Consider the following 14868-nt stretch of genomic DNA (forward strand, 5'->3'; position numbering starts at 1 on the left):
GAAGCTGCTCTCTAATCACCTCTCCAAGACCACAAAAGATCTCGCCGTTTCCTTAGAGGGGACTGGAGGGTAGGCTGATGGTTCCTAACAGCAGACCCAGATGAGTTCTTCAAAGGTACCATCCCAGGGATCATGAACTTGGTGTTATTCCCCATTTCAGTTGTCACTTCCCACCTCCTCCTGTAGCCTCTAACTTTGGACCAGTGAGACTGGTCATCTGGGAACAGGCATGGCTGCAATCAGAGACAAGCCAGACTTGGGATGTAGCCACCTCCTTAGAGCCCAGAGAACAGCTGCTACGAGTAGAAGCCAAGATAGAGGCCAGCAGGCAGTTCCCCTCCCTAGAGAATCTTACGCTCTCATCTAACAGCCCTGAAACCAGCCCCTTCTGGTATGACATCTGGGGCTCGACGGCCAATCTAGTTCAGTATCTAATTCCAGCTTCTGACTCACATACCTACTGTCAAACCGGAATAATCAATATGTAACCTATACTCAGAAGCAGGTTTGGGGACAGATTTGATCCCAGTGTTTATTTTGGGGGTGAAAGGTTATAGGAGGTGGCTAGATCAGGTGGACAAGAGGAGACAGGGATTTTTATCAACCTAGGACTCTGCCAAGTGGTGTTTTCCACCCAGACATTTCCTCTGAATGTTGATACCAGAACATTCTAGAAGAGATACCAAATCCAATATTAAATCATATTCTGATATCCTAGAGCTTTAGGGAGTAAAATCAAGTTCTCAAAAAAATGTTCGCCTAGAATTTAGTATCTCACATTTACCCTTGATAGCTTTTTTCCATATTGTTTTTCATTAATTTGGCAGCTAATAATTTGATAGTCTGTGTAGTTGCCTATTCAATAACACATGAGTAGGTCTTTGCTAATTTTCAACATTCAACTCACTCGGGATATTTCCCCTTACATTTCCTGACAAAACCAGCCTTTACTGGCAACACAGAAATGCCCTGGCCAGGTTCTTTTCTCTCTACCATGCAGGCTAGCCCCATGCTAACCTCTCCCTCGCTTTCATGCTCACGATCTTTCTTCATGTCTATTTTTAGTTTTCCTGGCTCAAGCTTCTTCGGGCCACTGAAACACAATCCTCACTCTCCTCCTTTCCCTGTGGCATGCATGCTGCTGATAGGAGCCCCACAGGTAAAAACGGCTTTGGAAACCCTTTATAGCTCCTTCCTTAGGAAGAACTTATGACTTCAGGATCATGGCTTACTTTTTAAGATGGATGTAGGCTGGACAACCCTGTGATAGGTTCTAAACTTTGAACTGGATGTGGACATTTTCTCTCAGATGACAGAATCACTCCAACTTCCCTTTTACAGTTGCTTCCCTTCCTTGGAGGTAGCTGCATCTTGTTTTCTTTAAAAACCTGTTCCTTCCAAGTTGCCTGCCATGCCGACCGTTGTTAGCACATCTGTAGCCCCACGGACAGGGGCAGAGCCCAGGTCCCCGGGGCTGGTTCCTCACCCAGCCCAGGGCAAGACCACTGAGGCCGGGGGCGGAAACCCAAATGGCATCTATTCAGCCATCATCAGTCGCAATTTTCCTATTATCGGAGTGAAAGAGAAGACATTTGAGCAGCTTCACAAGAAATGTCTAGAAAAGAAGGTTCTTTATCTGGATCCTGAGTTCCCACCGGATGAGACCTCTCTCTTTTATAGTCAGAAGTTCCCCATCCAGTTCGTCTGGAAGAGACCTCCGGTGAGTAGCTTATTGGTTGCTTGTTGGTTTTTTCCTCTGTCCTTCCACTCAGCACCTCTGGCAGCCCAGCTGTGACCTGGGCACAGGGACGGCTCCTGGCTCGGCTCTGCTGGGCTCTGTCCTCAAGTGTGAAGGGGGAGGGGAGGGAGAAGTCTTAGATATCTTTAGAGCTCTGCGAAATCGACACTGAGAAATGGGGAGGCAGGGCCTGATTCTTTTTCTCCCTTTCCATCTCTCCATCTCTTAGGGACTGGAACTCTAATTCATCTTATAAAAGTAAACATTCCTTTCCCAGAACAAATTCCAGTCAGATCTACTCTCTCTGTTTCAGTATCTTACATCTTTATTAGATTCCTTCAGTAAGTATCTCGGGCTGAAATCCTGATGTTATTCTCCTTTAATTTCCCAGGAACCATGTCATTCCGAAATACCTCACCTCACAAAGAGGAAGTATATCACAAAGAGAGGTGTAACTAGTGAGCACGTGACAGGGCCCAGATTAAAACCTCTTCTCTTTTAGCTAACTTCCCCAGTCTCTGAGTTTCATTTACAGTGATCTACTAAAAGGTAAATAATATGCCTCTAGTTCCCTTCTCTAATCATGCCTCTTAAGTGTGACTCTTCTTAATTCAAGAAATATTTATTGAGCTTTTGCTAGTGTCAGACTCTGGGCAAGCAGTGGAGGAGACAGCAGCAAATAAGGAGAACAAATTCCTGCTCTTAGAAAGCCTAGAATCCTAAGAGGAAGACAGGCAAGAGTGATAACTATTAGGAAAAACATTCCGGTACTGTGGGATCCCATAACTAGGGGAGCTAACCTAGTCCCTCTCTGAAGAACTGATATGAAGCTGAGGCCCAATGCTATTCACCAGTCACGTTTTCATTAACCTGAGATGAAATACCCAACAACCCTAATCTCATCCTCTGTGTTCCATTGGGCTCCTTTCCTCTCCTGAGGTTATGTGGTAACCTGTTCTAAGAGCCCTCTGTTTAGAAGAGAGGGCTGTGAAGAACTCCCTTCGCCAACCCCGCTACTACCCTGCTGCCAGAGGACTTGGTCATGCCACAACCCTGCTGAAATGTCTTCATTGATCCGCCATGGCCTGCACGAGAAGTCCAAACTCGGCCTAGTTGACAGGCCCTTCTCAAGCTGGCCCTTACCTACCTGTCCAGTCTCATCTTTATCCTCTCCCCCTGGACCTTGACACACCAGCTGTGTTGAACATTCTATTGTTCAAAGTTTTCTCGTGTTTCAAGGCCTTTCTTTGTTTATGGCATCTGTCTGTCTACAATGCCCTTCCTGTTTTTATCTGATTCACTCCTTCAAAATTCTGCTCAGCAGGGACCTCCGTCAAGACTTCTCATGCCTGTTCCCCCTCTCACTCAGAGGGGGATCCCCCAACACAGGGCCAGGCCCACGAAGGTACTCAGCTGCTGTCAGTGCAGGAAAACCCACACCTGAGGGTGCTGACCCCTGAGAGATGACAGCTGCGTTCTCAGCCTGGAAGTTCCTAAAAGTAGTCTTTTCCAATACTACTGCTGGAAAGAAAAAAAAAGCTGACTACTCCCATTTTTGAGTGAAATCTTCGTTAGGCTTGAGTCTTAAAAATAAGACTTGGGGGAGCGATGTAGCTAAGTGGTTGAGCCCCTGCTTTCCGTGTACAAGGGCCCAGATTCAAGTCCTGGTACCTCCTAAAAAGATTTTTCTTTTAAGTTTTAGGTTCTGTTATGCTCTAGGCACTTGATGGGGCCTGTGTAACAAAATTTATCCTGTCAGGGTTAGTGTGTGAAATGAAGGGCATCAGAAGACCTGTCTGCTCCAAACTGTTCTCCCATTACCTCCATCAACAACAACAAAAAATCCCAAGCCACTAATGGATCAGACAGCAAAGGGCACCCTCAGTTAAAATGCCCAGATGTTCCCCTGGGGTTAAAATCAGGGGAACAATGCCTTTTAGGTACATTAGCATAATGTGGAATTAGAGGTGACCAGAGTTGGAATGAGTCTTGGAGATGTTGTCCAGCCCCCTCACTTTACAGGTGGGGTGACCCAAGTCCAAGAAAGGTAAGTGACTTATGCATATGGCCGTACAAGTTGATTGAAATAGGAAAAAATCAGAAATGACTCCAGAGCCTTCTGAGGTATCAAGTACTTCAGGAGTGCTTAGAGACATCAGCATTACCTGCACTCGGCATACCAGGCCTCATGGATATGGTGACCTCTGCTGGGCCTGAGCAGTCTGAAAAGGAGACTGCATCCTGCAAACAAAAGTACCAGGCAAGTGAATTGGGCCCTTCCTGCTTTTACTATGCAGGCTACTTTGCAGAATTAGCTGGAGACTCAGAAGGGGGCATCTTCATTTAGGGAATTATTTTCTCCCCTGGAAGGCATGACCACATAGCCCTGCCCTGTTCTCAATGTGGCCTAACGGTAGCTGTGACTCCAGAACAGTCTCCAACTTAGAATTTACCAAAGAATGTAAAGTATGTACAAAAACAAAGAAACAAACAAGTAACATGTAAGTATACATCTGGTAGAGATAAGAAGAATCAAAATATATCTCTGTGTCATGGGGTTGCTTTGTCAGTGTCTTCTATAGTTTCTACAATCAACACGTATTACCTTTGCAATTGAAAAGAAAAGTCATTGTCTACATAGAGATATAAGTGGACATGAGATGGCCAGCCAAGCTAATCAAAAAAACTGAGTGAAAGAGTGGAAAGAGGAAACAACAAAAGGAAATACCTCTTTTGGTGGAATTAAAACCATCATGGGAAGCAGGTGTGGCTCAAGCAATTTGGCTCCCGTCTAACATATAGGATGTCCAGGGTTCGATACCCAGGGCCTCCTTGTGAAGGCAAGCTGACCCATGTGGCAAGCTAGCCCATGTAGAGTGCTGACCTGTGCGGAGTACTGCCCCATTCAGGAGTGCTGCCCCATGCAGGAGTGCTGGCCCACACAGGAGTGCTGGCCCACATGGAGAGCTGGTGAAGCAAGATGACGCAAGTAAAAAGAGACACAGAGGAGAGACAATAAGAGATGTAGCAGATCAGGGAGCTGAGGTGACACAAGAGATTGAGCACCTCTCTCCCACTCTGGAAGGTTCCAGGATCAGTTCCTGGAGCCGCCTAATGAGAATACAAGCAGACACAGAAGAACGCACAGTGAATGAATACAGAGCAGACAATGGAGGGAGGGAGGAGAAATAAATCTTTCAAAAAATAAATAAAACCATCATGGGGGGGGAATGCAGATAATTTTAAGAAGAAAGTTGAGAAACTGAAAAAAATAAATGACAGAACCAAATGATGTTAAACAATGAATGTACAAAAAAAACACCAAAAATCAAAGAGCAAAAACACAACGAATGTAAAAGATGCATACCTAGGAAACTGGATGCAGCTTAAGTGATTGAGTGCCTCCTTCCCACCTACAAGATCCTGGGTTCATCCCTGGTGCCTCTTAGAAACAAAACAAACAATAACAAATGAAAAAAACCTACTCAGGGGAGCAGCTGTAGCTCAGTGGTTGAGTACCAGCTTCCCACATATGAGGTCCTGGATTCAATCCCCAGCCTTGATACCTCTAAATAAATAAACAAACAAATAAACAATGCATATCTATGTGCTGTTATATGGAGATAAAATCAAAATAAAACAACCAGGAAAGCGGTGCCTCCTAAAGAAGACAGCAGGTACAACAGACATGTGCGGCAAGCTCACACAACAGTATGATGCAACAAGAGATATGAAGAAAAATATGAAAGACAAAAGAAAGCAGGGAACAGAGGTGGCTCAAGCGATTAGGTGCCTCCCTCCCATATCAGAGGTCCTGGGTTCAGTTCCCAGTGCCTCCTAAAGAAACAAGGAAAACAACATACAAAGCAAGTGCGAACAGTGAGGGGGTGGAGAGAAATAAACAAAAATAAATCTTAAAAAAAAAACAAAACAACCAAAGAATATGGTTGAGTCAGAAGCTTAAAATGCAGGGAAAGGAGATTTTTGTTATGAATTCAACAATGTCTGAAAAAATATTATCCTATATTTTTTTGTGATTATTAGTGAAACCTAAGTCCTAGAATAGCACATTGCTTAGGGCAGTCTCCTTTGTTGATAGTAGATACAATCAACTGATTGTCAATGCAACTCGATCTCTAAATACCCTCACAGTAGTAACAAGCATGCCAGTGCTTAACCAAACAAATGGACACCATAACCTAGTCAATTGACACATGAAATTACTCATCATAGTTGTCTAACTTTCCTCTTCCCCTCAAATCTTGTCTCCAAAACTCCAACTTTTCAGGGCCCCACTCTTTGCTAGTTCAGAGCTGGTCTCAACTTCATCCTCATTTCTTGGTGTTCACCTTCCTGTAATTATTGTAATAGCCCCATATCCAACTGTTCTTTGACTACTTGGTCTAACCTCACTCTTAGTCCCATGGTTCTTCACTCCTTAGGGCAGCTACTTCCCTCAGCCAACACCTGGACCTTGGGGAAACCTCTCTCCCAGACAGGTAGCCACTAAATACTCCCAACAGACAACTTATTCCTTATAGTTCCCATGCCCAGGAATCTTCTGAATTTGATTCTTTTCCTTTATAAGATGATTGTGTGTGTGTTTTTTTTAACTTTTAAAAAATTTATATACATCTTTAGGACATAAAATTAGTCATTTAACCATTTTAAGTACACAATTTATTTATTTATTTATTTATTTAATTCCCCCCCCCTCCCCCAGTTGTCTGTTCTCTGTGTCTGTTTGCTGCGTCTTGTTTCTTTGTCCGCTTCTGTTGTCGTCAGCAGCACGGGAAGTGTGGGCGGCGCCATTCCTGGGCAGGCTGCTCTTTCTTTCGTGCTGGGCGTCTCTACTCACACGTGGGGCTCCCCTACTCGGGGGGACACCCTTGTGTGGCAGGGCACTCCCTGCCCGCATGAGCACTGAGCATCGGCCAGCTCCACACCGGTCAAGGAGGCCCGGGGTTTGAACCGCGGACCTCCCATGTGGTAGACGGACGCCCTAACGACTGGGCCAAGTCCGTTTCCCCACAATTTAGTGGTATTAACTGCATTCACAATGTTGTGCTTCCACCACCATCATCCATTACCAAAACTTTTCCATCACCCCAAACAGAAACTGTACCTGTTAAGCAATAACTCCCCTTTCCCCTGACCCCAACCCTTGGGAGCCAGTTATCTACTTTCTGTCTTTATGTATTTTCCTGTTCTAGATAATTTATTTAAGTGGAATCATAGTACTTGTGTGGCTTATTTCACTTAGCATAAAAATTTCAAGGTCCATCCATGTTTGTACATTAGACTCCTTTTAAGCAGAGAGCTTAGGAAATTTTTTCCAAGCTGTAATTCATCAAGTGTATTTCACCAAGACTAAAAGATTTTGACGCTGGTACTTTCTTGATCTTACAAGAGGGTGTCCACAGAAAGTCACAATCCTGGCCTGCTACAATCAAAGGAAGCTTCTAAATCTAACATAAGATGTGTCACAATTTTGAAGATGTTAAAATGTCAAGGGGAAAAAAGTGTCTTAGAATGGAAAAGTAAGACAAAGACCCCTTTCCCGCTTAGCTCACAGTTCTGCCACCCCCTTCCTACTCCTCCTCCCAGACTCCTGCTTCCACACAGCCCGTCAGCTGGACCCAGGCACAGCCGCTGCCGCACTGCTCTTTCCCACCTGGTCTCTTCCCAAGCTCCTCACCCACCATCCAGGAAGAATCAGCAAGTCCCATCTCTCTCCCCCAAGACTGTAACACCAGAAAAAAAAGCATACAAATCATTACATTCTTCTGTTTAGATCCTGTTACCATGACAGTTATCTTTTATTCTTTAGGCTTATTTAGCCAAAATATTCTCACCCACTGCATCCTTAACTTGGCAGATCTTCTACTTCTCTCTCTCCAAGTGGAAAAATTATGCTGGGGTGGAGAAAAGTGGGAGGATTAGGATTCCTTTTAGGAAGTCATGGTCATCACAGAAGGGGTAATTTCTGTTGGGGAGTGGACATGATTGTTTTCCAGGGAAAAGAAGGGAATACATTTGCTAACTTGCACGTAAGAGGGAGAGGAGTTAGAAAATTCACCAAAGCGGGGTAGGGGAGGCCACAGGGCAGATGGCCCACACCCCGGCATTACCCCCTCCCATGACTGGACCCTCGAAGTTGTCTTCACTGATGAACTCGTGAAACACCCGAGGCAAGTTTTTGAACCAGGCAGAGGTTCCTACCTTGATTTCCACAGGCAGGACTGAGCCCCCACACCCGGAAATCAGTGTAGAAAGCACAGGAATGTGGAAAGAGAAGCACGAGGAAGTGGACTGCCAGGAACTCACTGAACCATGGGTGGGGTGGGGCCCGAGGGGGCTCTGCCCTCTCAGGCTAAGAAGCAGGGCTCAAAACAAGCTTACCTAAATGTCCAAAGAATTGTGAAGCCGCCTGCTAGCACACGAGAAGCATGCTGTTTAGGAAGCACCATTCACCAGCTGACACTTGTTTTACCTTTCTCATCCAGCCTTCAAGTTTGAGTAGTCTCCATCAGAGCTTTTAGAAGTTTATTGTACATCTCCGGGAACGTAGTATACAAACTGCTGTTTCTTGCAGCTCATACAACCTAAAAAATTGGAGAGTCTCTTCTTTCAGCCATTGCAGATAGATGGCTTTCTTTCCTGATGTTAAAGTTTGAAGGAAAAAGGAGGCTACCATCTCCTTCATTAACCTACAACTCATAACTTTCACAACCTGAAAGTTCATCCTTATTTCTAGCCAGAACTCTTCTGGCCACAGTTACAGCACATTGTCTCTGGCTTTGTCCCAGCAGACAGTACAAGAGTCAGCTGATTTCCTCTAGGTAGCAATCCCTCCTTTTCTGGAAATGTGTCATCTTTTGCTTCAGATTAAATGGCCACAGAACTCCTCTAACTTTGCTCCTTAAGTATGATTTTTCCAACTGTGGGGACGTCAGTGCTGTGACCCACATGCTTCATGTTCTCTGCATTCTCAAATATTACTGCTTGAAACAATACCCTCTTGAATGTGGTGAGTAGGAAATACTGCGATGCGTTTTAATCCGTTGCCGGCATTATTCTTTTTGACATTCCAATTGCTCCATCATTGGACAGAGGGAGCCCCCCATAAGCTGTTTGGATTTTTTGGCATGACTCCGTTAATCTTTGATAGTTTTCTTGTTTTCTGGCACAAGAAAATGTCCTCAGCTCATCTGGTACATTTCTTGCTCCAGACCTGGAATGAATAATTTCTAGAAGGAGTTCTGGTTCCTTTTAGTCTGAAGTGGAATTAAAGACAGGATGGGGGGTGAGATTTAGAGGACAGAAAGTTGACCACCAGCTTCCTAGGACCCAGTGGATGGCCATCACTGTCGCCTCCTGAAGCTGGAAGCTGCCTTAGTTTCCAAAGACTGATGTAACAAATTGCTACAAACTGGGTGGCATACAACAACAGAAACTTATTCTCTTGCAGTTCTCAAGGCCAGAAGTCCAAAATCAGTTTCACTGGGTCGAAATCCAGATGTCAGTGGGACCACACTTCCTCTGAAGGCTCTAGGGAGAATCCTTCCTTGTTTCTTCCAGCTTTGGTGGCCCCCGGCCTTCCTTGGCCTGTGGCAGCCCAACTCCAATCTCTGCCTCCTTCTTTACATGACCATCCTCCCTCTCTATCTGTGTCTCTGTGTCCAAATTTCCTGCTCTTATAAGACCACCAGTCATATTGGATTAAGAGTCCTGCCTAAACCAGGCCTCATCTTAACTAATTACATCTGCAAAGATTCTGTTTCCAAAGGTGGCCAAGTCCACAGGTGTGGCAATAAGGACTTGGGGAGGGGGACACAATTCAGGCCACGACAGAAGCTTTCTGCCGACCTGTGGGACACCAGAGGCCCTCTGGCCCTGACGCCCTCCTCCATGTGTCCCGCCGCCTCTGAAGTAACACTCGAGCCTGTGAATCTCTCCAGCCAGAAGTCACTTGACCCATGTTACAAAATTCTGAAAAGAAGAAATACTAGGTTGACAGTAAACAATAGTGGCTCCACGCCAGCCCAGGGGACGAGAGGGAGGTTGCTGAACTACAGGAAAACCTGGGCTGTGTGCAAGAAACCCTGTGCTCCCGGGGCAGAGGGCCAGCCTCTGCGTAACTTCTTCTCCCTGGGACGTTATTTATCTTTCCAGTGAACCTGGCTTGGCAGGAGGTCTGCTTTGGGCCTTTTTTAGACAGTCACCCTCTGTCAGACAGTTTAGAGAGAAGGGGGGTCACTGGGCTAACCACAGTGTCACTCGGCATTGTGCAGAGTGGTTAAGATAGCTAGATTTAGACCAAACAGACTCAAGTCTGAACCTTGGCTCAGCCACTAGCCAGTCACTTAGACTTTCTAACTTTCACTTTTCCCTTCCATAATGGAAATGACATTTTCATCATATCACTGTTCTGAGAAAGCATCCATAAATCCTGGCCCAGAGTAGGCCCTCAAGGTAAGGAATTACTTTTAGAATAGCCAGCAAAGGGAAGGAGCATAACAGAGTGATGTCAAGCACAGGCTTGGAAGTCAGATAAACTTACGCAAATACCACCTCCAGCACTTAACAGTGTGACGTTGGGCCAGTTACTGACCATTCCTGGGTCTCAGTTTCCTCATCTGTGAAAATAAAGTGGAAATTCTCACTTTTGTAGAGCTGTTGTAAGGATTAAATGAGATACCATCTTTGACATTCTTAGTACAGAGTCCAAAAAAATGGTGGTGATCATTGAAAGGCAAAATCAGTACCCAAAAATGTACCCAACTAAGAGCCAGCCCTCTCTCTGTAAGCAAAGAATCATGATCATGCCATGCCAGGGCAGGTTGGTGGAGGCATAGGTTTTGGTGAAAGTGACAATTGTATAAATAACTATTATGACTCCTCCCATATATTCCGCAAGACAGCAGCTCCTTCTAAGGGTTTGATGGGGAGAGAATTCTAGACATTATGGTAAACAAGCTGAATATTACTGAATACTGGTAGAGGGGAAGGGGACAAGAATGGCCAAGAAATGTATGAAAAGATGTAGTTCTCGGGTTGTGAATAAGGCTGAGCATCTTTTCATACATTTATAGATTTGCTGATCATGTTATTTCATTGACCATGAAATGACTGTCAATATCTTTTGCCCATTTTTCTAATCAGTTGTTTGTCTTCTTCACATGAATTATAGGCACTCTTTATATATTCTGGTTACTAATCCTTTACTGATTATATGTGTTGCAAATATCTTCTTCCACTTTCTGACTTTCCTTTTAACTCTCTTAAGGGTGTTTGTTTTTTTAACTTAAAAACTCTTAAACTAAAAGTTCTTAATTAAAAGTTCTAAGTTCCTTGTTAACATATTGAATTTTTCCCTTATACTTAGTGCTTTTCATATTCTATTTAAGAAGGCTTTCCTTAAACCATGTCTTCTTTATTATCATTTAGTAGTTTTATTTTTCTGCTTTCATGAGTCTATTATTCTCTAGAAATGATTTTTGTGCATGATATAAGTTCGGGATAACATTTGTTTTCTCCCCATATGGATATTCAACAGTCCCTTTACAGTTTATTTATTTATTTATTTTTAAGATTTTTTTACTTATTTCTCTCCCCTTTCCCACCCCCTTCCCCCCCAGTTGTCTGCTCTCTGTGTCCATTCGCTGTGTGTTCTTCTGTGTCCACTTGTATTCTTGTCGGCGGCACTGGGAATTTGTGTCTCTTTTTGTTGCGTCATCTTACTGCGTCAGCTCTCCATGTGTGCAGCGCCACTTGTGGGCAGTCTGCACTTTTTTCACACTGGGTGGCTCTCCTTACAGGGTGCACTCCTTGCGCGTGGGGGTCCCCTACGCAGGGGACACCCCTGCATGGCATGGCACTCCTCGCGCACATCAGCACTGCACTGGGGCCAGCTCACCACATGGGTCAGAAGGCCCTGGGTTTGAACCGTGGAGCTCCCATGTGGTAGGCAGACGCTCTAACCGTTGAGCCAAGTCCACTTCCCCAATGCCACTTTTGAAATAAATCAAATATCCATCTATGTGTGAGTATGTTTTCTGCATTCTCTATTCTGTTCCATTGGCTTATTTGTCTTTCTTTGTACCAGTAACACACCTTGTACCAGTAAGTTTTTACATGCAGTAGAACAAGTCCTCCTATCTTGTTTTTCTTCTTTCAGTATTGTCTTAGCCATACCAGGCTCTTTGCCTTTCTACATACATTTTAGAAATAGGGTGTCGAATTTCATATACCAAAAAATCCTCTCAAGATTGAATCTTTATAGCAATATGAAATAAATGCTCATCTCAACAATATTGATAATTTTTGAGTCTTTCTATCCATGAGGAAGATATGTCTCTCCACTTAAATAGACCCAGTTGTATTTCAATCAAGTTTCATAATTTTCTACATAAAGGTCTTTGAACATCTTGTGTCAGATTTATTCCTAAGCATCTTTTTTGTTGTTACTTTTTGCAAATGGCAACTTTCTTAAAATTGTACTCTCCATTTCTCAGATAGAAACATGTATTTGACTTTCATCTTTACTAAACTCTTAGTAATTCTAATAATGAGATTACAGATTCCAAGTTCTTTGTCCATAGACTCTATGTTTCTACATAGATAGCTAAAACATTTGCAAAAAAGGGAGGGACAGGCAGAGCAGCCAAGCACATTATGCTCAACTGTGCGCAGTAGCCTTTTATTGTACTGGCTAAACCCTCCAGCTAAATGTTAATAGTAAAGGAGATAACAGACATCTTTGTCTGGTTCCCAGTCTTAAAGAGAATGCTCTTAATGTTTCACAGTTGAATAAATTTGCTATTGAAAAGTTTCTTAAAATCAAAATGGTTGTTGAGCTGTATCAAATACTTTTTCTGGGAAGCAGATGTGACTCAACTGATAGAGCATCCGCCTACCATATGGAGGGTCCAGGGTTTGATCCCCAGGGCCTCCTGACCCATGTGATGAGCTGGCCCACGCGCAGTGCTGATGCGCGCAAGGAGTGCCATGCCATGCAGGGGTGCTTCTGCGTAGAGGTGCCCCACATGCAAGTTGTGCGCCCTGCAAGGAGAGGCGCCCTGCCACAGAAAAAGTGCAGGCTGCCCAGGAGTGGTGCCGCACACACAGAGAGCTGACGCAGCAAGGTGATGTGACAAAAAAGAGATGCATTTTCCCAGTGCTGCCGGATAATGCAAGCGGACGCAGAACATACAGTGAATGGACACAGAACAGACAACGGGGGAGGAGGGGGAAGGGAGAAAAATAAATAAAATAAATCTTAAAAAAAAAGAAACACTTTTTCTGCATCTCAAGAAAATCATGATTTTCCTCCTTTAAACTGTTAATCTACAAAATTACAGTTCACAGTTTTCCAATGTTGACTCTTGAATTCTTAGAATAAACCAAACTTGGACTGCATGTTTTATTTTCTTCACAAACCACTGGATTTTGATTTATTAATCTTCCCCCATTCCCTGGTAAGCACTAATCTACCTCCTGTCTATGAATTTGCTATTTCTGGATATTTCATATAAGTGAAATCACACAATATTTGTTCTTATATGCCCTGCTTATTTCGCTCAGCATAATGTTTTCAACGTCACGCGTCAGAACTTCATCCCTTCCTACAGTTGAGTAGTGTTCCATTGTGTGTGCACTACATTTTGTTTATTCATCTGTTGATGGACACTTGTGTTGTTTCCACCTCTTGGCTATTGTAAAGAATGCTGCTATGAACTTGGTGTAAATTTGTTTGAATCCCTGCTTTCAATTCTTTGGGGGTATACCTAGAAGTGGGATTGCTGCATCATATGGTAATTCTATACTTAACTTTCTGAGGAACAGCCAAACTGTTTTCCACAGCAGCTGTGCTATTTTGCATTCCTACCAACAAAGCACGAGGATTCCAATTTTTCCACATCCTCTCCAACTAGCCATTCTTGTGAGTGTGAAGTGTTATCTTACTGTGATTTTTTTTTTAGGAGGTACCAGGGATAGAACCCAGGGCCTCGTACATGGGAAGCAGGCATTCAACCACTGAGCTACATCCACTTCCCTTATTGTGATTTTGATTTGAATTTCTCTAACAGTTAATAGCGTTGAGTGTCTTTTTTATGTGCTATTGGCCATTTGTATATCCTCTTTGGAAAAATCTCTGTTAAAGTCCTTTTCCCATTTTTTAATTGGATTTTGTCTTTTTGTTGTAAGAGTTCTCTATACATTCTGGGAAGTAAGGTTTTATCAGATATGTGTTTTGCAACTAGTTTCTCCCATTTGTAGGTTGTCTTTTCACTTTCTTAATATTGTCTTTTGATGCACAAGGGTTTTTAATTTTGATGAAGTGGAATTTATTTATTGTTTCTTTTGTTGCATGTGCTTTTGGTGTCATAACTAAGAATCCATTGCCAAATCCAAGGTCATGAAGATTTGCCCCTATGTTTTCTTCTAAGAATGTTATGGCTTTAACTCTTATGTTTAGATTCTTAATCATTTACAGTTAATTTTTGTATATGAGGTGAAGTAGGAGTCCAACTTCTTTATTTTCTATGCAGATATCCAGTTTTCCCAGGCTAATCTTTTATTTAAGTTTTGTTTCTATGATCATTCGTGAAATTGGCTTGCTATTTTCCTTTCTTGCACGGCCCCATTTTGATGTTATACTAGCATCATGAAATGAGTGGGGAATGTTGTTTATTGTATTCTCTGAAAGAGGATGATGGGCAAAGCATAGTATAAGAAGTCTAAATCTCATTCACTAAAAGGATCAATCGATACTTTCTAAAACAGTGAAAGATGCAAACTAAATGTTTCTTAAGTATTTGGTAGAATTTTCCCAAAGTTTTCTTTTTTTTTCCATTTTTAAACTTTATTTTGTACATTCAATAATTGAACATATCAACAATAACTTAAAAATAAAAAGAAAATAGTGAATTAAAAACATACATATCTCAATTATATGTACTGAAATATATTAAAAAATTTTGAATCATACACTATGTAACACAAAATATTTGGTTGATAGTAACACAATCACAAAGTGTTTGTCCTTTTGGCATCCAGCTTGCTTCACTTAACATAATGTCCTCCATGTTTGTCCATGTTGTCATATGCTTTATGACTTCATTTCT

General features: G+C 42.9%; 1 protein-coding gene across 4 annotated transcripts in view; it reads left to right on the forward strand.

The window, feature by feature from the left end:
• Positions 1-1099: 1099 nt before the first annotated feature.
• The window catches only part of CAPN3 (calpain 3), a 58438-nt gene continuing 44669 nt past the window's right edge, over positions 1100-14868 (forward strand). For all 4 annotated transcript variants that reach the window (XM_058294011.2, XM_058294012.2, XM_058294014.2 and 1 more), the window contains exon 1: positions 1100-1720. In XM_058294011.2, the coding sequence (XP_058149994.1) occupies positions 1412-1720 (309 nt within the window). In that variant the 5' untranslated portion in view covers positions 1100-1411. The remainder of the gene's footprint in view (positions 1721-14868) is intronic.

The sequence above is a fragment of the Dasypus novemcinctus genome, chromosome 3 (genome assembly GCF_030445035.2).
Source record: "Dasypus novemcinctus isolate mDasNov1 chromosome 3, mDasNov1.1.hap2, whole genome shotgun sequence".
In the NCBI taxonomy this organism is placed as follows: domain Eukaryota; kingdom Metazoa; phylum Chordata; class Mammalia; order Cingulata; family Dasypodidae; genus Dasypus; species Dasypus novemcinctus.